Raw genomic sequence first — 27,822 nt, forward strand, 5'->3', positions numbered from 1 at the left:
GGAGGGTAATCTGCTTATTCACAGATCTAAATGTCAGTCTCTTCCAAATACACCTGCCAGGCTGACATACAAAAGTAACCATCACAGGAGGTAATGATCGTAGTGTAGATGAGAGTAAAGGAGGACAGCAGGAATAGATTAAAAAAGAAATCCATGTGAAAATGGGAATAAAAGTAGAGTAGAAAAAACTGTTGGATGAGGGGAAAAATGTAAAAGTTGAAGCCCATGAGTTTGGAAAGATGGTGGTACCATTAACAGAAAACCCAGGGTAGAAAACAGTGCACTTACTGAGAATCATTGCTTGGAAAAAGTGATTTTTCACTGTTGACTACTATCTGGGGGATGTTAGCAATCTCCATGTCCAGGCTGTATCACATACCAATTAAATCAGAATTCTGGTGGTGAGACCCAGTATTTTTTAACACTCTTCAGGAGATTACCGTGTGCATCCAAACTTGAGAACCCCTGTTGAGGGAAGCAGAATCATGGGAAGCCTTCTAAAAAATTGTACCTGCCCAACACAGTTCTGGAGTACATGAGACCAGGTCCCTTTGGTTTGTTTCTTTCTCTAGCTGGCCTTGGACGAACAGGCACTCTGATAGCTTGCTACATCATGAAGCATTACAGGATGACAGCAGCTGAGACCATTGCTTGGGTCAGAATCTGCAGGCCTGGGTCAGTGATCGGACCACAGCAACAATTTTTGGTGATGTAAGTAGACAGAGAACTTTGGTAATTCCTCAGGGAGCACATGGGTCTGGAAAATGATGGGAAGTCGATTTTTCTTAGTCTCCAGTAACAACAGATAGTCTGTAGGAGAGAGTCGTTTGCATGTGTCTTTCTAAAAAAAGCTGTATTTTGATGTTATTTAAATGCTTTAGGAAACAGGCAAGCCTCTGGTTGGACGGTGACTATTTTCGTCAAAAGTTAAGGGGTCAGGAGAATGGAAAACACAGAGCAGCTGTCTCAAAACTCCTCTTGGCTGTTGATGACATTTCAATCAATGGGGTCGAGAACCAAGACAAGCAAGAACCCGAACTGGTAATCGAACCATCCCCATCACGCTGTTGCCATTGTTTTCAGTGCTGTTGAGGACCTTATAGGGCATGGGGAAAATTGTAGATAAAAATAATAAAGCACATTTTGAGGGATTATTGTCACACATTTTTTTTTTTATACTTATAGCCCATTCTAGGAACTTTTTACTCAGAATAGTTAAAATAAGGTCATATGTTCATAAAACTGAAATTGTTTGTTTACTCACTAGGCACTGGAAAAAAGAGGTGTGTGAAGTAAGCTCTTTAGATGGACCTAGTGACGCTTCCCTGTGGGCCCTGCTGCCCCACCTTCCCATTTTGCAGCAGTTGATTTAGGGAACCAGTTGTTCTCAAATGGAAGACTTTAAAGAATCAAGAGTTTAGGGGGTAGTGGTACTATAGTGAGTGGTGGTAAGTGGATTGTGAAATTTTATTTTTTTTTATTTATTTTTTTTTTAAAGATTTTTTTTTTTTATTTATTTATTGAGAGAGAGAGAGAATGGTAGAGAGAGAGCATGAGAGGGAAGAAGGTCAGAGGGAGAAGCAGACTCCCCGCTGAGCAGGGAGCCCGATGCGGGACTCGATCCTGGGACTCCAGGATCATGACCTGAGCCGAAGGCAGTCGCTTAACCAACTGAGCCACCCAGGCGCCCCGGATTGTGAAATTTTAAAAAGAATGTTTTCATTATTGAAAACCCATTATGCCTCCTCACAGTATGTTTTATAACAAGAGTGCTGTTGGGTTCTGTGTCTGTAAAGTTAACATTTGGTTGTCTTTAAATGCAACCTGTAGCTTTATTTTGAAAGCAGCAAAATTTTTTAGAGTTCAGTTTATTTGTATGTGTCTATATGGATAAATGTAGCTGCTATGCTTTACTGCCTTAATAAGTCCAACTGAAGTCACTAGCTCAGTGTTTCTTTACTTACACAGTACAGTGATGATGACGAAATCCATGGAGTGACACAAGGTGATAGACTGCGGGCCCTGAAAAGCAGAAGACAGTCAAAAACAAACGCTATTCCCCTCACGTGAGTCTGGTTTCCTTTGTGCGGTTGATGTTATTTAATATATATTTGAGGTCCTTCATGAGCATTTTTTCCTGTATGTTTTTCTCCATGATCACATGCCCATTATGCCACTTCGCAATGGTTATTTACATTATTTAGAATCGAGGGGTGTTGCCCAGGAAGCTCTTGGCTGTCCTTTATCTCCGTCTTCTGTTGTAACCTCACCAGCCTGTGTACATAGAAAAGCAGTATTGGGAATGCTTTTTCTCATGGATAAGCACCACGTGACATCCTCAGGAGAGTGGCAGCAGAGGTAAACCACAGAATAACACATTTGTCCATTGTTACTGAAATTGTGAATTTCCTTAAATTCACTACCATATTATAGACAGTTCGTTTGGATATGGTAGAATTTAATCAGTGATGACATTGTGGCTTACTGTCCAATATATTATTTTAGGGCAATAATGAACTGGATTAAATAATAATTTTGTATTGATTTTTTGTTTGAGTTACTTTCAAGTTACAGAAGGAGGTTTAGTATGGGGATAGGAAGTTTTATAGTTAGTGTGTGTATGCCCACCTGTACTTGATTGTGTAAGTGCTAGTTGGGATTCACCCTCCTGGAACATCTAGGATCATTAGAAAAATATGTAGAATTTAAAGACTTGGCCATTGTACTTTTTTCTAGTATATTCTTTAGTATATGCTTTCATTTATGCTGTTGGATTCTTTCCTTGTAGTCACCTTCCTTTTCAATGTGGGGTACCACATTTCTGATTATGTTCTTTTTTTGCGGGGGGTGGGGAGGGAGAGCATCTTAAGCAGGCTCCGTGCCCAGCGTGAAGCCCAGCACAAGGCTCAGTCTCATGGCCCTGAGATCATGACCTGAGCTGAAATCAAGCATCAGACGCTTAACCGACTGAGCCGCCCAGGCGCCCCTCCAGTTACAGTTTTTTGGTGTGTTTTTTTTTGGTGATGGAGTCATGTCATTTTGTTCAGTAATCATCTGTAATATGGTAAGGACCTAATGACATCATCAATGTTCATGGCAGAGAAGAACAGGCCTTCTTTTTAATCAACAGTGGTTCTTCACTGGCACCTCCTTGTTATCTAAAGTTCCAAAGTAGAATTACACAGAAGGCATGTGTCTTCATGGGCCCCCGCTGTGGAACGTTCTTAAAAGACCCACGGAAAAGAATGAAGTTATAAAGGGCCGTGTGAATGAGAAGTGTCAGTATGGATGATAGGCATTCACTAAGCCTTCTGGACAGTGTGGTGGTGGTGGTGCAGCATTTAACTGAGAAAGCTTTAAGAATGGTGCATTTTATGTCCTTTATTTAACTCCAAATGCCATTTTGATTTTAATTTCATAAGTCTTCCTCTAAGGCCTTCCTGGTTCTTTTTATTTAGAAATATTATAGTCCCCCAGATAATCCTTCTGAGGCCAGAGGAGGCATGATAGGTGTAGGTACTTCCCTAGAGCAGTGCTCAGACTCCACCGTGCATTTGAGTCTCCTGGGAGCTTGTCAGAACGCAGATTATGGTTTTGGGACTGGAGTGTGGTCTATGACTGCAAGCTGCCAGGTATCACATACACTGCTGGTCCAGGGCTTTGTGTCACAAGCCCTAGGAAATGGTTGATTTGTGGGTTGCTTTTAGTCGTGCCCAGGTTTTTTGTTTTGTTTTTATGAATCTGCAGCATCAGTTTATTTCTCAAAAACTTCTGATGAAAAGTCAAGTTGGGAGTTGTGATGGGAATTCTGCTTAGTCAAATTTCCTATTAAATAGGGCTTATAGGAAATTTCCTTCAGCAACTCTGAGTCTGCTACCTTGTGAATATGTGTTCCAGAGAGTTCATGTCACTTGCTGCCCTTTTCTACAGATGAGACGATAAAAGTCTCTTTCATAGCTGATAGGTTTGTGGCAATGTAAAAGAAAACAATGAATGAAGTCTAAAATTCTAAATATTGTTGGAAACCAGAAGGCGACACTAGATGTGATCACATTCACCTTGGTGTGTGAGGTGTCCTGGGGTGAAAGCTGAGTGGTCAGTGATGGCTGAAGGAGAGACCAGCCTCCACTATCACTTGTTACGGAGTTACACCCCACCTTACCCCCAGAAGGACATCGTCCCTTTTCTCTGAAGCATTTGGCGTAAGTTCTCAACCAAGGAAGATGGTGAAAGTTAAGAAAAAATAATAAAGCAAAGTTAAAAAATAAATAAAGCGCTAGTTCAAGATCCCTTTAGTTGTAATTGTAATCTTAAAACCAGTAGAATAGATCCCAAGCTGTCCCCCTCCCATACACAAAATTAAACTTCTGGCCACACTTTTGAAGGAAAAAACAAAATGCTAGGGGCGCCTGGGTGGCTCAGTTGTTAAGCGTCTGCCTTTGGCTCAGGTCATGATCCCCCAGGGTCCTGGGATTGAGCCCCACATCGGGCTCTCTGCTCAGCGGGAAGCCTGCTTCTCCCTCTCCCACTCCCCCTGCTTGTGTTCCCTCTCTCGCTGTGTCTCTCTGTCAAATAAATAAAATCCTAAAAAAAATCCTATTAAAAATGCTAAAATCCTTTTAAGCTCTGAAGTGTAAAAACCCTGGGGGATTTTAGATTACTTTGGGTAGATTTCCCTACCTCCTCCTCTACAACATTTTACTTATCCCTTCCTCTGCTTTTTCTGACCCTCCTTGCTGTTGGAATCCTCTCTTTTGCTCTTATGTGTAGTTCTTCTGGCCCTAGAAGAAGAGGTCAGTTGGAGATTGCCTTTCCTTCCGAAGTGGTGGTGTTATTTTAGAAATAAAAGAGAGAGAGAGTTTTCAGTAGCAACTTGGGTTGAGAAATTTAAGTTCAATCCCCACCTCCTGTTGTTGACCCCTCTATCACTGTGGGTAACCTATTTTGCTTCACTGTTGGTACTTAGCCGAATGAAAATACTTACAAGAAGGAAAGTTAGTGAAAAATATATAAGTACTGGTGATTCTTAAGAGCAAGTTTATACTACTCAAAATAGCATTCCAGTTATTGTTTTCTATTTTACAAACAGTATTTGGGGGAGAGTTAAAGTTGTTAGATACAGTAAGGTAGTGCTTTTCTCAGAGTCTGACTGATCCCGACTACCACAAAGACAGTAAATCATGTAGCACCCTGACCTTGACGTGATCTGCAGGACGTGATGGCAAGTATATTATTGTGCTAAAGTAGATTTGGTAGATTTTATAACTTCATCCATGCTGCCTGTCTTTCTGCATACTGATCATTTCTCCTACGTTTGTTAGGGTTAAATGAAATGGTGCATAAAGAGTCAAGGGTACCCTACCTGGGAATAAGGTGAAAATATCAACCTAATTTCCTTTAAATCTCCCTTAACCGCACAGTATGGATGGGTGTGCTCTCCTTATTGGAAAATAATTCTTAAACCATGAGCTTTCATAGAAGAACAATGAAAAATCTGTGACGGAGACACTTGGATATTCAGATCATTCTGCCTTTAAGATCACTGTTAAATCAGTAACTGCAAATGAAACTTGGGGGTGGATAGAGAGTCCTCTAGGCCAGTTATTCTATTCTGTCTAAATACTAAGCCCCTGTAATCTTAACATATTTTAGTAGATTTTTGTTCTTGTAGAACGAGTAAATGAGCTGGTGCCAGGTGTAACTTGCAGGGTGAGGTTCAATTTGATTTCAGGTCCATCCTTAGTGTAATCCCTTGTCACTAGATACCATAGGGTATCTGTTCAGTGATTAAGATGACAAGGACACCGATAAAGATCACATAGTAAGCCAGACCAGTCATTTATGACTCAATCAGCACAGTATTTGTACAAAGCAAATGCTCAATAGAGCCTTTTATGTTTGGTCACAGATGTGTCCTAGTGACCATTTGGAAGTAGCTGGACAGAGTCACCACTCTTCAAACTGAGATTTTCTTCTTCACTGCCAAAAACAAGACTGCTGGATTAGGAAATACTGAACTGAAAGCCAACTTTGGCCACAAGAGGAAAATGAATAAGGAAAACAACTGAGCAAATTTATCTAATGTTGATATGTAGGGGAAATTTTCCCCATTTTGTGTTGCCCAGGGTTTGGTGTGCTTCTCTAGTCCTTATTTTCAGAGTATGCAGTTTGCCTTAACTCCTAGATGATCCAGTGTGGGACTGCATTGAAATGAGATCAGTTCTGCTATGCTCTGTTCATTTATAATTGTGCCTCCAGTGAATCATTGTTAATGCAGTCCAGGGTTTCTTGTTGTTTGGCTGGTTTTCCCTCCTTTTCCTCTGGTTTGGTTTAGTTTTCTGTGTGTGCATATGTTGTGCTTTTTGAAGAATTTCAATCCTGTAACTACAACTCTGATTTCTGTATCATATAATTAAGTTAACGTGGGGCAGTTATCCAGCTAGAGATTGGGTCTAATCTTTTGTTACCAAATATCAAATCAATTTAAAACTGAAGTTAGCATTTTCTCCCCAACATAAAATGGCAAAACTCCATCCTTGTTTCCCACCCCTTTGTATCTATCACAGGGTGTCTAAAATTCACATGTGGCTTTATTTATTATTTTATTTATTTTGGCTTCCCAGTTTGAACATCTGCTCTTTTCCCTTCACCCCTTTCCAGATGTCCCCTAGTGGTGCTGACCTCTGCACTGTGTAGTGTTGTCATCTGGTGGATTGTTTGTGACTACATTCTTCCCATCCTGCTATTCTGTCTGGATGGTTTCAGAACACAGTAGCCGTCGGGACCCTTTGACCAATAGCTGCTGTGTAAGTGTCCCCTTCCATTTATGTGGTCACCTCTGGTGGACAGTGTGTTTCTCATGGTGCATGTTTTTCTCACTGTCAGCTCTCCTAGCTTTGTTGGTTTGCCTCTTTTCAAAGGTTCTTTTTCTGAAACTTCTCAATTAATGGGATGGTGGCAGTGGAAGGCCTTCCCTGATCCTTTCCTATAGGGATATTAAAAATAACAAGTTTTGTTTTTAAGTTGTGCTTACTCTTAATGCATTTTTTGAAATAGCAATTTATAAAGTCACTGAAATAGTTTCTTTTCCCTATCAAAAATAGTGAGTTCGGGATAATTGGGGTGGTTTTCTTTCAGTCAGTTTCCTCTAATTTTCCAGAGTAAATATCTTCAGCATATCCTTTTCAATCTAGCAAAAAAGAATTTGCCCGGGACACCTGGGTGGCTCAGTCGGTTAAGCATCTGCCTTCAGCTCAGGTCATGATCCTGGGGTCCTGGGATTGAGCCCCGCATCTGGCTCTCTGCTCAGTGGGGAGCCTGCTTCTCCCTCTGCCTGCCGCTCCCCCTGCTTGTGCTGTCACTCTCTCTCTCTCTCTGACAAATAAATAAATAAAATCTTTAAAAAAAAGAAAAAAAAGAATCTGCCCGCTGCTTTTCTGCTGTTGGTAGAGATTTGCTTTTGCAACCAGTGAGCGTTGCGTGCTGTTTCACCTCCGACTCTGTCGTTGGACACAGCGCTCTTAGCTGCAGCTGCTTCCCTGCTAAGTCTTCCGTTTTGAGTAAGCAGAATCTTCTCCTTGGCTTCATTTCACAACCTTCCCTGTAGGGAGGACAGTTAGTACAGTTTTCAAAAATGACGTTAAACGAAAATAGGACAGCAGAGAAGACAGGAGTCCCTTGTTCAGCCTCGTGTTTCTGCATGACCGATGCTGTGCTTACTTCCTCCCACTTTCCTTTCCCAGAAGTAATCAAAACGCCCTTATTAGGTGAATATAGCAGATTTTGTATTCTCTTGATATCTTTTACCCTTAAACGAATACCTTAACAATGAACAGACTTCTGTTCTGCAGTAGAATGTGGCAGGAAGCTTCCCCGGGGAACACCGTGCAGTTGCCACCGAGAGCACAGGAGGAGGGTGTGTCCTGTGAGACTGTGGTTCACCGCTACCCTCTTATGTCTAGGCTGCATTCTTTTTCCTCTGAAACTCTTCCCTTAGCTCATATTTCAAGAATTTATTTTCTTGTTCCAACTTGGACTTGGGAATTGTAAAGGAATATGAAAGTTCCTTCGAGGATCTCCTCCAAAGTGGAATTCCATTGCAACCAACTCCCATGCTTTGAGGCTTCATGGAGTGTCTTCAGATGGCTAGAAAAGACTTAAAAATCCAGCAGACACCATTCTTTTCAAAGTTAAGGAAAGGCTGCTTAACATGTTCCTATTATGACATTTTCTTGAATATCTTATTAGTATGAGTTTATTATTGCACAGACAGATATGCAATATTTCTGATATAGATGATCTTTTTGGTTTTTTTCCCTTTATTCCTCTTAGTAAGCTTAGATTTCTGCATATTCTGACTCAAAGAGCATCGTGCATTGCATTGCATAGATTTATTCTCGAACTCTTCTAAGTGGTGAAGGTATTTCGAGTAGGTGGAGTTCTAAACGGGTGGAGTCGTTGCTAATACTACTTAGGCACTTCGTGGTTGTATTACTTTGTCCAGGGTAAGTTTAAAAATGGTTTCTATCAGACACCTTTCTTTTCAATATTCTATGTAAGATACAATCTTTTTTTATTGCTACTACTGATGTTTGCCATTGCATTTGTAGACCCAAAGCAGAGTATTCAGTTTAGCTTGCCTGATTAATTTGGGATTTACAGAAACAAAAGCCTTCAGCAGTAACAATGATGTAAACAGGTATAATCCTTGTAGTTATCTTTTGAGAGGACTACTTACGGGCACTGTGGTTGGTGTACGCCTCTATTGTGATGACGTAACGTGGCCTGATAGGTTGTTACCTGGCACACCTGGAAAATCAGACTATCCCACACCTCAGATGGCTGCATCAGATTCTGGCAAAGTTGTGTGTGAAGGTTGTAGGGCCTTAGGCCCATCACTTTGAAAGCTTGTTTTGTGTCGGTGGATAACCAAGTGTAAATAGTACATAGTCGCACTGATGGATTCTTTTCTTGGAATTGAACATTTTTGTTCAAAGCATTTTGTAGTTTGAGAGGGAAGAGAGCTGGCTTGTCAGTTACTTGCTTTGCTGGATGCGTCAAGTTGCAAGTCTCAGTCTGGAAATACCGGGTCTCAAAAGAGGCTGCAAAGAAGAAGGTGAACTGTTGTATGGGCAAGACATTAAAAAGTAGGACTGCGGATTCTGCCAGGGAAAGATGGGAAGGAATTTACAGAAACAAAAGCCTTCAGCAGTGGCAATGATGTAAACAGGTATAATCCTTGTAGTTATCCTTTGAGGGTCCTACCTATGGGCACCGGGAAGGAGAAAATACATATGTAGGATATTGCTCTGCAAAGCCATGCGATTGGCCTGGGTTGCACAAAGTGAGAAGTAGTGGGCTCCCACGTACCCTGTGGCAGAGTGAATGCGTCACCGAATTTGCCAGCTTATGCCACCTTATGTATGGTGTGGTGGGTAGTTTATCACAGGTAATAATCTTAAGTATAGTTGCTGGGGCTTTTTCCAGTTTATTGATGCATAACCTACAGATATAGTAACTGCTCTGTTGTTAATGCAAATAACTAGTGACCTAATCTCTACTGGTGTGATTAATGCATTCCAAATTTCTATCATGCTTTTATTTTCAAAAAATCCACATAAATTATGTACATTAGTTTTATAGAGAAAGAAATCCTTTTTAAAAGATGTTTCCTGTCAGCCTGAAATTTGATTTAGCAGCGATTTCATTTTTCAAATAGTAAATATTTCAGTAGTAATTTAAGAAATCAAGATTTAAATTTCCTAAAGCCAAGTAATATATTGGCTCTTGTTTTTATTCTCATGTTAATGATTTTACAGTGTGGTAATTGTCTATACTTTCTCGGCTGTAAGTGGCCTCAAATTATTTGACAAGTTGGTGTGGTATTTCCAAAAAGCCAACAGGAGTCTCATTTTCTCTCTTTGGATTAATGGAGATAAAACCCAGGAGCCTCGCGGAGCAGATGCAAAGCAGGTGTGAGGCTTCTGGACCACAGTGGCAGTACCGCACGCTGGGCCTGGGCTTCAGAAATAGTGGTGAAGTTTGGTGGTGGTTTTGTTTTTCTTTATGAAAAGTTCTATATTCAAATCCTGTTAACAGAGACCATTAAATATTCTCCTGTCCCTCCCCCCCATTTGATATTTGATATGATCAGAAAGATTTTTAAATCCTTGTTTTCAGAGGTAGAATTCATATACCAGGGCAGTTGGTTGCCGCCTTTGATCAAACACCTGTCTGCATATACCTTTTCTATGTTAGAATGATAAAACTTTGTGAGAAATCCTGAGGCAAGCATTGGCTCATTTACCCAGGATCAGTTTCCTTCTGAGACCTAAGGCCTGTTTCATAGGCTTTGAGAAATACCATGGGGATGAAGCAAAACAGCTGAGAGGGCAGCCCCCCGCCCAAACAGCTTGGAAACTGTGGGCCTCCAGCCTCAGCTCTGGTACATGGCTACCCATTACTTTTTTTAGTGATGAGAAGTTAAGCATTTTACTAAATGCTGAATATACTGTGGTTTGGGTAATACTAAGAATTTACTGATCTTCTTTACAGTTCAAGGCCCTGGCTTTGGTCATTAATTAACATGGCAGTAACTCGGGCTTAGGAAGTAGGACTCCAAGTTAGTTGTAACGGTTTCTGTTTACTCTCATGAGCTGGGTCCTCCTAAGTTGTTACCGGCTCTTACCTTTGTTTGGACAGGAGAGGAGGAAGCTTATTTTTAAGGCAGTGTTTTCTCTTACAGATAAATAAAGGTTGAGTATATATAAATGTGTGTGTATGCAGTTCACCATTTTGGTCATTATCTGTTGAAGAAGAGAATTGCGCATAAAATCTTTTGATGTTTTCTGCTGTTTTCCCTATGACCATTCAATGAGGAATTACAAAACACCCTCTACTTTTGAGCAAGGTACTTTATGTGGGCTTTATCCGAGGGTGTTCTTCTGACTCATGAATTTGCCTCCTGGGCAACCTACACCCATAGGCATCAGTTCCTTGAGATTATTTTAGAGTTTAAAGCAAGTTTCACAAAATTTAAACAGTTTTGCTTTCCATGTTAATGGTACCTAGTGATTTAGTAAGTAGTTATAACCCAGACGAAATTCAAATTTTGCTTGAATATATTTTTAAAATTTGAAATGTTATATAAAATTGGTATTGATTTGGGGTTTATTTAAAAGTCCATACTTTCACCTCTGAAGAGCGACTATTTTATAGATTTTTATATTCATATTCTTCAGAATTTGGGGTTTTTAAATGATTTCTTGCTTTCATGACTAGAATTCTGAGAATCTACTTTTACTTTGGGGCACAGTTTGTTTTACTGATTGATTTCTTTGGTGTGGGAATTGCTTAAAATGCCAGGTCATTTGTTTTCTAAAAGTAAAGTATATTCCAGTTATCTTTGTATAACTTCATGGGGAAATGAAAAAGACTTCGATGTGAAAATGTGTTTCAGATTTTTTTGGCAAATGTGTTTATGGAAAATCCTATCAATGCTCAGCAAAATAATTTGCACTAAAGTGCAACGATGACTTCCTCCGTCAAGTATTTGAAAATTGTTTCAGTGAATATAATCTTATTTTTTTCCAACTGTTTTCAGAGTAATTCTTCAGTCCAGTGTTCAGAGCTGTAAAACATCTGAACCTAACATTTCTGGCAGTGCAGGCATTACTAAAAGAACCACCAGATCTGCTTCAAGAAAAAGCAGTTTTAAAAGGTGAGAAAAGAATCCTACTCTTCTGAAAAGTTCTAAGCATTGGTTTTCCAGTTTAATCTTCTGGAGATAGAAATGAAGAGAGGAAGAGAGGAGAAAGCAGAGTCCCTGTGATAGGAAGTTAATCAAATCTGTTTGACTTGTTCATCATCTAAGAAAATCTGGGCCATTGCTAATGTAGGGTTTGTTTTATTTTGTTTTTCAGAGGTGGTTCTCAACACTGGAAATGTGGTCTCGGGGTCAGAATATGGGGAAATTGAGAGGGTTGTACTTATAAGCTCTTAAATTTCCAAAGCTCTCTGTCAGGACTCGGAGGAAATTTTTCCGTATGTCAGATACAGCATAATTGTTGGAGGATTAGCTGCAAATAAGTGTGATGGTGGGATAGGAGAACTCCAGTGAGTTTGGAATCCTTGTTTACCTAGGGCCTGGGCTCTTGGCCACAGTGCACACCCTAAGGGTTCATGCTTTCACCCGGAGCCCAGCATCTTCCTTTCCTTCGTTATTACAGGCTATGACAAGAAAATGCGCATGTTCCATGACCAAATCCATTACTCACTGCTGTTTGGGATGTTTATCATGAACTGAAAGCAGACATTTCATTTCTAACCTATTCCAGAAGCAGTCCCCTTTTGAGGGAAGAGCAGATAACGTGCTTACTGTCCTCTCAGGAGTGGAGGCGGGCACCTTTTTGTTTTTGTATCTTTGCCTGGTGTCGACAACATGTGCGGTCCTGGGCCCACGGCCCAGCGCCTCTCTTTCAATAGACCACCAGCGGCCTGAAGATAGTCTGAACCAGACTTCAAAGCATCCTTCACGGTTTTCCTTGCTTCTTTTTAACTTACTACCCTCATATCCTTGAGGCTATGGGACAGCTCAGTTGGTCTCTAGGGCGGGTCCCAGCAGCCTGTGTCCTGAGGGACTTGCTACAAACCAGAGAGCTGTGTGTGTGTGTGTGTGTGTGTGTGTGTGTGTGTGTGTGTGTGTGTGTGTGTGTGTGTGTGTGTGTGTGTGTGTGTGTGTGTGTGTGTGTGTGTGTGTGTGTGTGTGTGTGTGTGTTTTAAGGAATTGTTCGGTTCTGCCATTTCCCCCTCTGCAGGACTTGCTACAAACCAGAGAGCTGTGTGTGTGTGTGTGTGTGTGTGTGTGTGTGTGTGTGTGTGTGTGTGTTTTAAGGAATTGTTCGGTTCTGCCATTTCCCCCTCTGCAGGACTTGCTACAAACCAGAGAGCTGTGTGTGTGTGTGTGTGTGTGTGTGTGTGTGTGTGTGTGTGTGTGTGTGTGTTTTAAGGAATTGTTCGGTTCTGCCATTTCCCCCTCTGCAGCCTGTGTCCTGAGGGACTTGCTACAAACCAGAGAGCTGTGTGTGTGTGTGTGTGTGTGTGTGTGTGTTTTAAGGAATTGTTCGGTTCTGCCATTTCCCCCTCTGCTGATTTTTTCATCACTACATATGTTTACTTATACAAGAATGTGATAGTGCCTTAGTACAAGTAGTTGAGGACACCAACTCATAATTTTGGGGATTTTGAAGTTTTCATAGAAAGGTATCAAAAATTCATAAATTTTTTACTCTAATTTCATTTGAGAAGAATATCAGAGAAATACTGACAAAAAGTCAAAGATTTGGGTACATTATAACTAATACCAGTATGGTATTTATAACCGTGAGGAAGAGGAGATGGGCTAAAGATTGTTAATTATGCCAAATGAATCAAGAGTCATGTTTTTAAAGAAAACTGAATGGCCTGGATAAATGCTCATGAAGCAGTAGGTGAAAAGAGCTACACATGAAAATTATGAAGTATTACTCTAATTTTGTAAATGTACAGTAAACTTTATAGAAATGTATACATCTACAAATATATTTATGTGTTTATACATCTATGTATATATGTAAGTTTGTGTATATTATACATATATTTAAATATTTATATATACATACATTTCTCTGCACGTATGGAAATAAGGTGACCGAAAAATATGCCGTAATATTAACAGTTCTTCTAGTTGGTAGGACAGTTAGGGAGTTTTACTTTTTTATCATTTTCTTTTTCTCCAGCTTTTTACAGTAAGTAGGGGGAAATGGGAGCATTTTAACTTTGACACTTTTAGGTGAATTAAACTATTAAAAGTTCAAATAAAAAGCCTGCTGTTGGGGGTAGTTAGACATGTCTTGAATGAACATTTTTTTTTAGGTGTAATTACTCAGGCTTCCATTACAGTTGAGTGTGTCTTGCACATTTAATTCTGCTTTCTGCTTTTCTGGATTGTGCTCTTCAGGCTACAGAGGAATAGAGTCCAGGAGCCAGGACCATGCGTGCGCAGTCACACCGTGTTCCTCTGAGGGGCGTGGCCACACGGCAGTTTTTCCATCTAGGTCTTGTCTAGTGATCTAAACTTGTGCTTCTCAGCAGAGGTGGTTCCTGGTTGCAGTGAGCATCTGCCTGAGGTCCCTGGACCGGATGCTTTGAGGGGTTGAAAGTAGAGTTCAGACTGAATACACTTGACTGAATTTTGAAATGGCGCAAAGCAGTTTCCAAGCATTTGGGATAGTGCCAAAAACCAAAAGGCTTCTTTTCAATTCTCAGAATGGACTTTTAGAGATTGGGAAGGGCAAAGAAATAAACCAGTGAGAGAGAATTGGGTTTCAAGTGTGTTTCCCACCTCCCTTCACGCAGGGTCTCCTTGGCCTCTTTTGGGTCTTTGGCCTGTGTTCACATCACCTTAACTGTGAGCCACCGACCACTCATGAAACGAAGACAAATCCCTTAGGTACAGGTCCCATTTCCTGCTTCTAGGAAGTAGGGGGAGTTGAGGTAGCCAAGCTGTAGCCTGAAGCTTTTATCGTACTGAATAGTATTCATTTTTGGTTGGAGGGTACTGAGGGAATTAACACATTTGTGCATAGTCTGATTCAGGACAAAATAATATAAGATTGTGGAATAATTGTGAGGTTTTGAATACAAAACTTTGGTTTAGATAGTAATACGAGGAAATGAAATAGTACACCTTTCAGTATAAAATAAATACCTCCAAGCCGCCAGGGTTGCCTATCTGCTGTCCCCCCCTCAACCTGTGAAGCCTTCTCTTTGTAGGTTGATGTTCACACATCATCATCATTGTCATAACCGTCCTGCCACAGGAACTTGACCTTGCATGCCTATGTTCTAGTCTCTTAGAGGCTTCCGGGATGAAGACCTCACCTAAGCTCACTTTCCACTGATTTGGCTCTTTTGATTTTTGACAGTTTACTGAGAGGCTGTACAACTTGGGACAGCTTTTCCACAAACACCTTAAAAGAGTAATTATTTGGAGGCTGAAAAATTGTGTTGTCATAAGCCTTTGTTTCTGGAAAGAAATGCCACCATGTTTCTCTCGTGGCAGATGATCATTTCCTCATGTATCCATGAAACACAAGCCTCATCTGAACCTAACTCCCAGGTGCCATGCTCTGCTCTGGCCCAGTGTGCAGTTCAGGCCCAGAGCGCTGGAGTGTCTGGTGGTGGATGGGGCACACTGACCCTCAGGGCCAAGAGGGTTCTGTGTGGCACCTTCCTCATCCCCTTGCTCACATCCAAAGAAGTAAATCAGTGGGTTTCCACTCCTCCCAGTTCCTGTTAGAGCTATAAATCATTCTGCTGTTTCTCTTTTAAGAATGATTAAATCCAGTGGAGAATTGGCCTGTTTTCCAGTGTTCTTTCTTAACTCGCTGACGAGCTCTCTTAGAGTCTTGAAAATCCCATCATTGTGCCTCTGATTGGGGACCTGCAGCCACCTCACCTCATGGGATACCATTCAATTCAGTTCATGTCTTGACACAACGTACCATTGAGTGCATGTTTCTGTAAGCTTGTGCTGTTTCTTTGGAGGAGTCTGTCTTTTTTTCTTTCCTTCTTTTTTTAAACAATAACTTCATTTTCTAAGAAAATGGTCACAGATGAGTGATTTTTTTTTATTCCAAGTTACGTCATTGGGAACCATCACTTTCTGTCCACCTGTCAAACAACCTAATGTTCATGGCTTCTGGGGTATTTTGCACCTAATGATTCCTGTTGTGGGGGAACAAAAATGCTCAGGGTGCCTTCCTTGGCCTCTGAAAGCGTGAGTGTCTTCATGAGCCCTTCTGTCGGGCGTACTACATTCAGGACTTCTTTGGCTTTTTCAGGCTTCTCATTTGTGACTTTTGTCATCATCATGTCTGCCACTGCTTCTTGTCCCTTACAGTCTCAGATCTCAGTGTCTGTTCCACCACCTCGAGGCTCCCGACTTTCTGTTACTGCCATTATCTCTGAAAGTACATCCATCTCAGAAGCCCCAGAATGTTGTCACTAAATATCCCTTTAAAAAAAAAAAATGCCAGTTTCCTCTGATGTTCTAAAATACTGATTTCCCTTTGAAATTCCAGACATTTTCCCGTTGGGCTGCACCAGTTGACCTGGAGCCTTACATAAACTCAGTATTCTGTTGGGGTCTCCAGAAACTAAGTGATGGGGTCCGGGGAGCTCGCTCCTCTCCGAGAGCGCCAGCATCACTCGGTGAGGGGCGCCTCCGTACGAGAACTGGCTTCTTGGACTCTTTTCTTTTGCTTCCTTTCTCCTCTGAAAGTTGCTGTTGAGTTGAAAGTTGACAGAATGAATTGGGACGGGAAGGAGGGAAGCAGGGTGAGAATCCGTGCAGGTCAGTCTCGAACCAGGGGCCGGCGGCACGGTCCGAGGATGGCGGGCGGCGGGCGCCCTCCGTGCACTGCTGCACTGGAAACTGCTTGAGGTGCCAGAGCTTTTTCTGTGACCGAATTCTGGCCTTGGGAATAATCAAGTAACACTTCTTTATCTTTTCGTTCTTTCCACCTTTCCCACAGCCTGGTTCCTCAGAGGGAAGGAAGGAAAAGGAATGCTTTGCAACAAATGCCCTTAATGGCATTATGGTACTCGCATTGCTCTGCTGCTTCTGCCTACCCTTCCTGTTTTCTTTGTTTTTATCTTTTTTTTATTATTATTTTTTGCAGAACTGAACCTTTTTCTGCTCTGCCTTTCTCTCCCGTTTGTCTTTACTTTACGGTTGATATTGTACTGTTTTTTCCAAAATACTTGTCATTAAAGAATTGCACAAAGCATATACTTTTTAGCATGTCACTACTTTTATTATGTTGCCTTCCTTGTCTTTTGGTAACTACATACGGGACACTTGGAACCTTCATGGTAAAATCCTTTTTTTTCTCCCCCTGTAGTCCCTCCATTTCAAGGACTAAAACAGTCTTGCGTTAAGTAAAAACCCGTGACCAGAACTGAAGGAAGACTCTAGGAACAGAAAACTACAGCAGGACTTAGCACAAATTTATTTGGAAACAAAACAAAATTGCAAAAGCCTTAGCTGCTTTCCACCTAAGAAGTTTATTCAATGAAGACAATGTCCACTGGAGTTTAAATAACTACATGAGTTTGGGCACAAGCAGTGACTTGAAGAAGGCCCGGCTCTCCTTTTGTAGAAACGTCTCAAGTTTAACGACAAAAAAGCTGTTGTAAGTTTAGTCTCAGGTGTAAATATGAAAGCCGTCTGGTGTCGGGAGAGCTGACTAGTCGGTGTGGTGCAAGTGTGTCCCTGTGATGGCAATCATTTTAGCTGCTGGCCTTCAGAGGAAGTGAGGATCTGATGGAGGTTTTTTACGTATTTATTTTCTGTTCACCCTGTGTCGAAATTTATAAAGAGAAAACAGGCATTACTGAAATGGTACTCTCTGTAATTTGATACTATTTGGTTTAACCATCTTCACTTTAATATTTGTAACGTTGTTGTAATGGTAACTCTGTTTAAGTACCCAAGCTGCTTGTCTTCCACCAAAGAGTGCTTTATTAACAAGAACCTGTGAAAACCCTGTTTGAAGACTGTTGGATGTTGTGATACAAAGTGGTACTTTGGCAACCTAAACTGGTAAGAGAATATGAGTGGTAGCTCTAGAAGACTTGGAAGGGGAAACTGGCTGCAGAGTTGGAAGATTGTTGGAAGTCATTCCTCTTCGTGTCACTGAGGGACTGGAGGATGCCAAGGCTGCCCACTCTTTGGTTGCCCAGTCATACAAATTAAAATCCTATTTCCTTCCACACATGATTTAAAAAAAAAACAAAACACTGTTGGTGTTTCCCTTGGAAACAGCCATCCCAAATAATGGTGGCTTTAAAAAAAAAAAGGTACTGCTTTATTAGGGTCTTTCTCTGTAGCATTGTGGATTTCTTTTTTTTATGTGATCAGCCTAAGACCACTCACACACCCTTTGATTTCAGTGACAGTTACTCGCATCTGGATTTCAGTTGTTTGTAAATAAGAGACTCACTGTTGCCTTTGGTTAGGGAATACAACTAACTCTTTGCAGAGTGCCTTCGCCCCTCCACCCTACAGAAACACAGCAGAGTCTGTGATATAAAGCAATCACACACACAAAAAATTATTTGCTGCTAAAACAACAAAAAAAAATGGGGCCCAAAATACAAGAATATTTTGCAGTCACTTTGGTTACCTCCATTAATAAGAAGTGAATGGTTTTAGTTTTTAACCAATGTTTGCCTATCCTGGTTTGGAGAACAGGGGTACAATATGGAAAGGCTAGAGAACGCAAATGCCTTCACATTACAAGATGAATGAACCAGGTGAGCAGGCAATTCCATTTTAAAAAGCTGCCTTTTTAACAAAACTATGAGTGGTAAGAAGTGGTTGGAATAAACAGATTAAAGTCTGTTAATGCAGAATTCCAGTTAAAGTTACTGGAAGGCCATGGCTCCATTTTGATATTTATTCTCTTGGAATAAATTATAAGGTTGACTGGCTTTGAGGGGAGATGGCAGGTGCCACCATCTTGGGCAGACAAGCGCTCTTCCCCTTCAGGTGTAACAGGGGTGGGTTGTGCCGGCTTTTAAACACTGGGCACTAGATCTCAGAAAAAAAGGTGGTTTTCTATCCCTGGAAGTGAAGAGATACAAAGACCCACTTCCCTGACGGGACGACCCCTCTTCGCTAAGCTATGGGTGGGAAGAGAAACATTCCATTTGCTGTCTAGGAGACAATACTAAGTATTCAGACTGTGCCCTTGCATAAAACATTGAATTCTCAGGGCGATTCTTCTTCCCTTGACAATTTTAAAGGCCATCTCCTGCATAAATCATCCAGGTAGTTAGAAAATCAAACTTCCATCTGAACTGTCCCTGGTTTGGCTTTTTATTACATCAGAACAAGTTAAATGTGCTTTCTCCTTCACAGTGAATAAGCCATTTGGTGTCGTGGCCAAGAGTGAAAAATCTGAGCTTCAGTGTTAACCACAGTACTTTTTTACAAATTGCCTTTTTGTGTTGGCTGCTCAAGTTTCCAGCTAGCATTGCTATTACTGTGGCTCTTTCTAAAAAATCTTCGTGTTTAACAGGCCCACTGAAATGAGTCATAGGAAACTAGTGATTTGATAAAGAAGCATTCCGTGGACCGCACCAGGGCGTTGGGATAGTGCCTTTCAGGTGGATTTGATAGCACACCAGTAAACTTTCTGGGGGCATATGTAGAATCCAGGAAGTCTCTGGGTCTGACTGATGGAAAGCTCTTCCTGCTATGAATAAGAGTGGACTCTTTTTTTTCCCCCAACGGAAACTTCACCACACCCAGAATCTTCTGAGATTCTAACTTCCTTGTCCAAGAGAGACCCTGTTGCTATGGAATATGAAATAGGGCACGTCAGATGGAGAGATTCCTTTAAACTTAAGAGCCTTAAATAACTTTGAAAGGACACCGAGAATTTCCATTGGGATTAAAATGAGAAATGAATATTTTTAGGTGTTCTCAAAGCTTTTGGGGGACTCACGTCCAAAGTCAGAGACAGTCCAAAGGAAGGGTGTCTGCAAAGCTGGGTATCTAGATGTAGAGACGGACTTCTGTTTTGTAATGCTGAAGGAAAACTCGAAACCTCTCTTAGCGGTCGGTGAGGAGGGATGAGACCTGAGCAGTGCCTCACTCAAACAAGCAGCCTTCCTCGTCCAAGTAGCCGCTCCCAGGCGGCACGCTGCTCTTCTGTTGCTAACCTTGGCCCCATTAGCCTGTCACCCACCCACTCCCTTCTCGTCCCTCCTCCCCTCTCACAGGGGTGACTTCTACCTCTTTTCTTGGGCCCAGACATTTTTTAGAGGAGTTCCCAAGTGTTCTCCTGAGGCGAATGTGCTTGCCTTTGGAGCCTGATGGCCGGTCCAGCGCGCCCTGTGGACCACAGGTGTTCTGGGTGGTGTCGCGCCAAGAGCTCCTGGAGGCTTTCCTTTGCTTGAATCACCGCCATTCACGACAAATGAGCAATGCGCTCTTTTGATGTTTGTTCTAAAAGTAGCTTAACTATTTCTCTTCATACATTTTTTTTAAAAGTAATTATTGCATTTTGGAAAGCAGTACTCATCAAAAACAACTTTAAAAACCTATTTTAATTCTTTAATAGTTCTCTCCTGCTAAAAGTGTCCTGGTAAGGCTAGCTGCTGCTTTTCCATTTCTCCTCAATCTGAGTATTCCTCATGTCGCTAAGTGGAAATACTACAGATACGTTTTAAAAGACTGGACAATTCACCTATACTCTGTAGGAAATTACCTCCTTAATTGCCAGTAGAATTAACTGTCAGCAGCAGATAAGTTCATCTGATTATAGTACTGCAGTTTTATATTAATAATTTGCAGACTTTTATCTAACCTGCACTCATGTACAGATTATTAAAAGTTTTAAAATGTAACTGATTAATCAGTATTTGATCATTGTCTTGATTTTTTTATTAAAATGTATATTTCTAATCATATTTTATAAAGCCAAGAGAACTGGTTGAATGAATGTTTATTTTCCTGAAAGTATTTTTAAGATAAAGCTTCATAATGGCCTGTAAACTTTGCATATCTATGTAGTTTGATATGTATTGTTGAGTTTGAAAATCTTGTGTATTGTAACTGGTTTTATACAAAATATCAAATAGTGAAAATTGTATAATTATAATCATATAATTAAAAGGATTAACCAAACAGCCTTTTGGTTTATTGTATTCACTTACCATTCTGAATCATGGTAGGCAGTGGTCAAAATAGAAAGTGGATATAACCTTCTGTATTAGTTTGCTACACTGGGCAGCTGAAACGATGTATTTTCTTCCACTTCTGCAGCTGGAAGTCCAAGCTCAAGGTGTGGGTAGGGATGATGCCTCTGTCCTTGGGCTTTTCTCTGTGCACTCCAGTCCCTGGTGTCCTTCTGTCTGTCCTCCTCTCCTCTCCTTATGACGCTAGTCTAGATTGGAGTATGGTCCGTCCTAATGGCCTCATTTTAACTAATCACCTCTTAAAAGGCCCTTTTCCAAGTACAGTCACGTTCTGAGGCACTAGGGGTTAGGGCTTCAGCTTTAACTTGGGGGATACACCTTCCTTAAGATGAGATAGTAAGGGGCTCCTGTTATGAAGCCCTTCTAGACACACCTACCACTAGCTCAAGTTATGCGAAGGTTTGACTGGAGAACTTTCTGAGGATAAGACACACAAAAATCAGGCCCCTTGGAGTCTTGTGGGTTGTAGACTGTACTCCCCTCACTCACGTTCCCTGCCAAGGTCAGTATTAAAGAGCTAAGCGAGGGGCAGGACCAACGCTAAGGCATCCCCATTCTGATGTCCAAGCCCGGACGCCATCAAAAGGCCATCTGCCTGCCTCCCCTCCACCTGTCTCTTGCTGGCCTGGACCCTGAAGACCTGATGCCCACACCATCACGCAGAGGTTGTGTCTGGGATGGAGGAGCTTGTTCTGTTAGGAGTGCTGTCCCATTCCCCAAAGAACTCAGCTTTGATTCATGCTAGGATACAGGTTTTCAAAGGACAAACCACAAGGACCTGCCTTCCCCCTCCCCCATCCAAACGCCCACCAGGCGCTGCCCCCTGCCCCCCCCCCCCCCAGTGTGAGACTCGCAGGCTCTGTCTTCTGTTGAAGGCCGCAGTATCTACCTGCCCCTCCTGCCGACAGCCAAACCTAGGCTGATTGGCACGGGCCAAGCTGCCCAAACTCCGTAATGCTGTGAAGGGGGCAGGCTTGGCTCCTGTAAGACTCGCGGTGAAACCCCAAGTCACATCTTCCAGGGCCGTGCAGTGTGGGCGAGGAGCCACGGAGACCCAGGCCCTGCAGATTCTCGCTCTTCTCTGTGGTCGACAACACTGGTGCCATGTACCACACAGACGATTTGCTAAACCCCTCTGCTTCTGTTTCTTAAGTAAAATGGGAAGAAGAGGAATTCCTATCTTAACAATTGGTATGGGAGTGAAATGAGATAATCCATGCAAAGCAAAACAATGCTGGCACATAGCTTTCAATAAATTAATTTTTTTCATACATTTAAGGTAATTTTCTGTAGATAATTAGGTAAAGAAAGATTGTGATCGATTCTGATCCCTCCATGTCTGGTATTTTTGGTGCCTTATCACAGGTCCTAGTGCCGGCACAGAGCGTCCCATCCAGTCCCATCTGTTGACTGCTTCCTTGCCCTCCCCGTGTGTCTGAGTGTGGTGGTGGTGCTTGTGAAGCGGGGGGTGGGGGGGTGGGGGTGGTCCCCACGAGCGTGACGTGGAGCGCCCCACCTCAGCGGTCCATCTCCCCGTTGCTGCCAGCCTTTTGCTAGTGCAGCGCTGCCTACACGTTCTCCCCTGCAATTCTTCCTGGGTGGTGCTGCCGATTTCCGTAGGACAAATTCTTCCAAAAGTCATTTCTACTGGCTCGAGAATGTGCAGAAATTTAAACTTTTGTTGCTGTATGCTCTGTCAAAAAGCAGCTTGGTATAATGGTTCAGAGCATGGATTCTGGACCCAGGCTGGGTGCAAACGTTTGCTGCTTATTAGCTGTGTCATCTGGGCCAGGATGACGGTCGTATGAGGATCGAATGGGTTAATATTTGTTAATTAGAACAAGTAAGTGCCTGGCATATACCAGGAGCCATACATACCTACATTGTGTTTAATAAGAAAACAGACTGCCTTAGCGCTCTCCCTAAGGTCTGTGACAGGCAAGTCTGCTGTATTCCCTTCCTTAGCAGCAGTCGCAGGGCCCTGCCGAGGTAGCTAATGACGAGCAGGACACTGGGCTCAGTGCTGTAGGTCACGGGGCACATCACTCCCTGCTCTATCTAGTCTGGACCTGTTCCTGCCCCATTACTTGGATTTGGGGCCTTTTGTCTTCTAAGTAGTTGGCACAGTATGTACCTATCACAGTCTCACTATTTTTCTCCGCTTATCGGGGGGACAAATGGACCCTTCTGAGAGCCTCCCCAGACACCACCCCTCGCTTCTTCACCGGGGGTGCTGGCCCAGGCCCTGGAGGAATGTGGAGCCATGCACGTGGCCTGGCCTTGTCTCTCTGTCTCTCATCTCTTTGCTAGCAAGTTTGCGTGGCTTTGACATGCTCCTGGGTGACAGGTGCTCCATCCACACTGAAATGCCCAGGTAAGGAGGCCTCTCGGCCTGCAGGGCCAGACCCCACGTTGGCTGCCATCACCAGGGACTGGCCTTGGCTCCTCAGATTCTTACACTGACCACATGTCCTGTTTTTAAGCGGGGAGAGGCTTTGGGTGGGAAAGGAAAGAGTGAAGGAGGTAGTATGGTTTGTACATTCTTTTAATTGGAGAAAGACAATGGTTTCTTTTCATCATGGGTGTGTTTCTTCGTATAAAACAAGATGCCTTTTCAGGCGGGACAGTTCTTGTGTAGGACTCTCCAGAGAATGCAGTCTGGCATCCCCACCCACTAAATGCCAGTCATATTCCCAGCCACTGGATAATCCAGACACCCTGGCACATTTTCAGCCACCTTCAGGAGGCGGTGCTGCCCCCAGCTGGGAACTGCCGATGAGCTTCAAGTACAGGTTCACCGGGCAGTGTCGTGGAAACAGGAACGGCTGCGCTTACGCCCTGTTCTGGCCCGAGCCCCTGTGGGCAGAAGGGGCTGGAGGAACGGTTTCACTTACCAAGGAGGCGGCAGGGGGCTCAGTCCTCAGGAATGGGGCTCATGAGGATTTGTGAGACAGACGGGGCGGGGGAGGGCTTGAGACTGTGTGCAAACCGCCTTCCTGCCTGGCCCTGAATTATTCCCTGCCATGTGGCAGCCACCGAGAGACTGTCTCCATCCCTGAGAGCGAGGGGTCTGTTGTGACCGAGCTGGACACCACGCGGGAGCACTGCAGGCAGGCCAGTGGTTGGCAGGTTCTCAGGACAGGACAGGACAGAGCAGGGCCTTGATCGCCACCCTGGACCACTCTTGTTCAGGGTGGGTCTGCTCTGGCCAACCCCAGTTTGCCTTGCAGTTACCCAAAGAGTTGAGGGCATGCACTGTGGAGTCGCTTCTCTAGCTGGCGTATTAAACTAGTCCTTGCCACCCCCAGTGACCCCCCTAAGACAGGTTCCGGTGTCATAAATACAACTCTGTCCATCTCCTCCCTTTTCCAGCGATAGTTGGCTGTCTCGAGCTGTAACCTTTCTAGACCGGCTTTTAATCTGGCTTGGGATTCGCGAGGACTAGACCTCCCAAGAGGATCTCTCCCGGACAGCACAGTGCTCACCAACGGAAATTCTCTCCACGTGCAATTTAAGCCTGTTTCCTCAAGCGTGTGCCTCAGCCTCAGCAAGCGTGTGTGTCTGCTTCCTCCACTGGGTATCGAGGTTTCGGGCCGGGGCTAGAGCTGGGCCTGCCAGTGGGTGACCTGGACGGATGACTGGGATGGGAAGGGGCCAGGCTGGCCCCTTCTCTGGGTGCAGTTCAATCCCAAGCCCCCAGTAAACAGTGTCTCTTGGAACGTTCTTACACTAGGGGCCCCAGTGATTTATCTGATGGAAGCTGGTCTGTCTCCCCAGAAAAGTTACTACAGCAGAATATTTGAATAGTTCATAGCTAGGCCCCGTGTGGCCTCACTGGCTGTGCACCCTCCAGCTGCAGGAGTGCTGCTCATTCAGGTGCAGTGCAACCCTCCGCGCCAGTCCCTCCAAGCCCCACTCTGGGCATCTGCAAATCCTTGGTGAAAATCCCCGAGGGGTGTCTTTCCACCCTGGTTCACGGGCCCCGGTCGGTCACCACGGCTCTCGCCAGGCTGAGCGGCCTCGTTTCTCCTGCTCCCCTTCTGCCCACCCTGCTTTCCCTCTTCCTGAAAGCTGCTCCAGCGGCCCCGCTCACGGCCACCTGGCTCTCCCTCACCACAGAACAGGCCAGCGCTGAGCATTTTGCGGTGCTGAGAATGTGGGACTTACCTCAGGTACTTCGGTGGTTTCCTGCCTGTGGCCCGGGTGCTGCCAGATCTAGACAGGCCAAGTGCATACCAGGGCCACTGACATGGTTGTGTGGGTGTGCCATCGGTGTGGGCGAGCTCCCCCGGGTCGGGCAGCTCCCAAGTCGGCCCTCAAATGGGGCCAGGTTTTTGCAAAGTCACGGTGCTTAGAAGGCATTGTGCTTTGGTTGGGGAAATTCCATCACCGCCCTGAGTCACGGGAAACCGCGTGGCCGAGGAAAAGGCTTTCTGGAGCACTGGGAGGTGGGCAGAAGCGGCCTGGGCCTGGGCCCAGCAGAGGTATCCTTTCTCCATGAGGCCCCCGGGAGAGCCAAGCTTCTGTTCATTTCCACCAGTGCCTCACTGGTGACCTTGAACTTAATCTCGTGGCCTCTCAAGTCTTGCCATCTCCACCCGTGCAGGAGGCCTGATAAAGCTTTCTAAGGACACTTCTAATCCCAGTATGTTTTCAGGACAATGCCTCAGGAGGGACTCATGCTCCTGTGGGCGGTCGCCGTGTTGCCTGCCCTGGCTGGTGCCTCGCCCGGGGGAGGAGCCAAACACGGCATCACACAGCACGTGGCTCCGTTGGTCCCCTGCCTAGGAACGTGACCTCTGGCCTTTCCCCGGTCCCTCGCCTAGCAGCTCTGCCCTAGGGACTAGTGATTGAAGCGGGAATTTCTGGAGCGTGGAACACTGGGCATGAGGACTGAATCCTGTGTCTGCCTCATCCCCTCATCCCAGGCCTGCCCCAGTGGTAGTTTGGGACCGAAGACCGTACTTCCCGTTCCCGGCTGTGAGATGCGGGACCATTGCAAGATGGCCCACAACAGCCACTCAAGCACCCCCCCCACCCCGCCCCGTCTCCTCAGGTCACCAGGTTCTGCAACAAAGGCGGGAGGGGGATCCTGCAGATTTATAAGACATCCAAGTGAGGCGCAAAGCCTTAATTTAGGGGTGACCCTTGGGACCAAGTTGGGACAGTGGCTCATTTCAGAGGGAAGGGAGGCTGTCTCCGTTTCTTGATTTGGGTGGTGCTTACAAGGAGGTTTTGCACATTTATCCGTAGTTTTACAATAAAGATTTTTTTTCCAAGATTTTATTTTTAAATGATCACACCCAGTGTGGGTCTTGAACTCACAACCCCGAGATCAAGAGTCACCTGCTGTACCGAGACAGCCAGGTGCCCCTACAATAAAAATATTTTTAAATACCTGCTTTTTGCCTTCCTCATTCCCTTTACCACATAAAGACAGAGCCTGCGGAACGGAGCCCGGCGAAGCCGCACACAGGCAGGGCGTGTCGTGGGCGGTGGCACCGGCTGCCTGGGGGCCAGACTGCAGGCCGGTGCAAGCGCCCCGAGAGGCGGGTTCCACAGACCGTGCCCCTTGGAGAGGCTGAGGGAGAGGCAGCGGCAGTGAAAGGAAGCTGTGCTTACCCAGCTGGGTGGTGCCATGTTGGGGAGGGCAGTCCCACCTGCTGTTGGCAGCGTGGCTCTTTCCTGAATGGCCCAGGAATGGCTCAGGAGAGGTCAGTTTCTGTTTTTGAGGGCTGACCTTTCCCCGCTTCTGAGAGCCAGGTCCAACAGCTCCATAGGACTTTCCAACACCACACGGTATGGTTTCAGAAGAAACACAATGCCTTCACCTCTGAAGTAGCTGGATGGCCTGGAGGAGCGAGTGGAGAGAGAAGCCCTGAACTAGTGACCAGCACTAGGCAGGGAGGGGGTGCCCCTTATGGCCTCACAGGCCCTGGACGGGCTGCCTCGCATGGGATGAAAACATCAAATGCTCAGCAGCAACATGAGGCTAAAAGATGTACTACTTCTTGAAGTAGACTGGCCAGACAGTAAAACCATCCAGGGCATGATTTTAGCCTTCCTGGGGCAATTCCCAGACCTTGCCAGAGGAGCAGCTGGGGTTTTTGTCCCGTCGAGGCCGGGTACCGACGCCCCTCCCTTCAGGGGTGACAGCACTCTGTGAAGCTCGCCCACCTGCAGGCCCTGAGACTACTCCCCCTACCCCATCTTCATCTGCTTCTCTGGCTGCCTGAGATCCAACCGTGCGCTCCTCCAAGTCGGCCTTGGGGCTGGCACACCTGACCTTGGAATTCAAACATACTTGACCTCTGCCTTCCAGGAGTCTTAGGGCCTGACAGACTAGTTTTCTTTTGTGGGGTTCATTTGCTGGCTAGAAACATGCTCTGCCTCATGATACATCTACACCCAAGCATCTCAGGAGCGCGGCAGGAGAACGTCGGTCAGGGAGGGCCTTCCCTTGTTTGTAGGTCCCAACACAGTCCTCCCACCCGCTCTGATTTTTCCCTACAGCATGTTAGGGATTCCCTCTGCTCTTTGCTTCTGCTCTGTCTTCTCGGGGACACTGGACTGTGGACAACCACATGACCAAAACCTGCCATCCATCTGCCCCACCACTTGGTAAGAGGTAGTCCCGGTGAGCAGTCTTCCACAGGCTCAGAAACGGTACCCCACCCCCCAAAACTTTTCTGACCACAGCACCCAAAAATCGTCAGTATGTCTGGGAAGGATGCGGTGTTTCCAAATACAGTATTAAATCCTGCGCTATGGGCTTTTCAGGCATTATTTACAATACTAGGGACCTCTGTTTTGCCAATCTTCAAAGCCAAGGTGGGCGGAGTGACTTCGCGCGACAGCATCAAGCCTGCCGAGGAATGACACAGCCCTCGTGCTGTGCCAGCTGGTCGCGATGGCCGAGCCTGACATTCCCTCTCCTGAGACTTAGATCGGGGCAGTCCCACTCGCCGTGTCCTTTCCAGGGAGAGGGAACAAAACAATCAATAGATCTTAGTA

The 27,822-nt window shown here is 44.5% G+C and overlaps 1 protein-coding gene across 10 annotated transcripts in view; it reads left to right on the forward strand.

Moving 5' to 3' along the window:
• CDC14B (cell division cycle 14B) overlaps nt 1–24,519 on the forward strand; it is a 111,821-nt gene extending 87,302 nt beyond the window's left edge. For 3 of the 10 annotated variants that reach the window (XM_027614872.1, XM_027614874.1, XM_027614878.1), the window contains exons 10-14: nt 573–711; nt 882–1,041; nt 1,969–2,066; nt 6,661–6,806; nt 16,944–20,737. In XM_027614872.1, the coding sequence (XP_027470673.1) occupies nt 573–711; nt 882–1,041; nt 1,969–2,066; nt 6,661–6,775 (512 nt within the window). In that variant the 3' untranslated portion in view covers nt 6,776–6,806; nt 16,944–20,737. Of the gene's footprint in view, nt 1–572; nt 712–881; nt 1,042–1,968; nt 2,067–6,660; nt 6,807–10,744; nt 10,910–11,602; nt 11,720–16,943; nt 20,738–24,180 lie in introns of those variants that run through there. The other 7 variants (XM_027614870.1, XM_027614871.1, XM_027614877.2 and 4 more) reach the window with 5 other exon arrangements.
• Nucleotides 24,520–27,822: the final 3,303 nt, after the last annotated feature.

This window comes from Zalophus californianus, chromosome 13, assembly GCF_009762305.2.
Source record: "Zalophus californianus isolate mZalCal1 chromosome 13, mZalCal1.pri.v2, whole genome shotgun sequence".
Taxonomy (NCBI): domain Eukaryota; kingdom Metazoa; phylum Chordata; class Mammalia; order Carnivora; family Otariidae; genus Zalophus; species Zalophus californianus.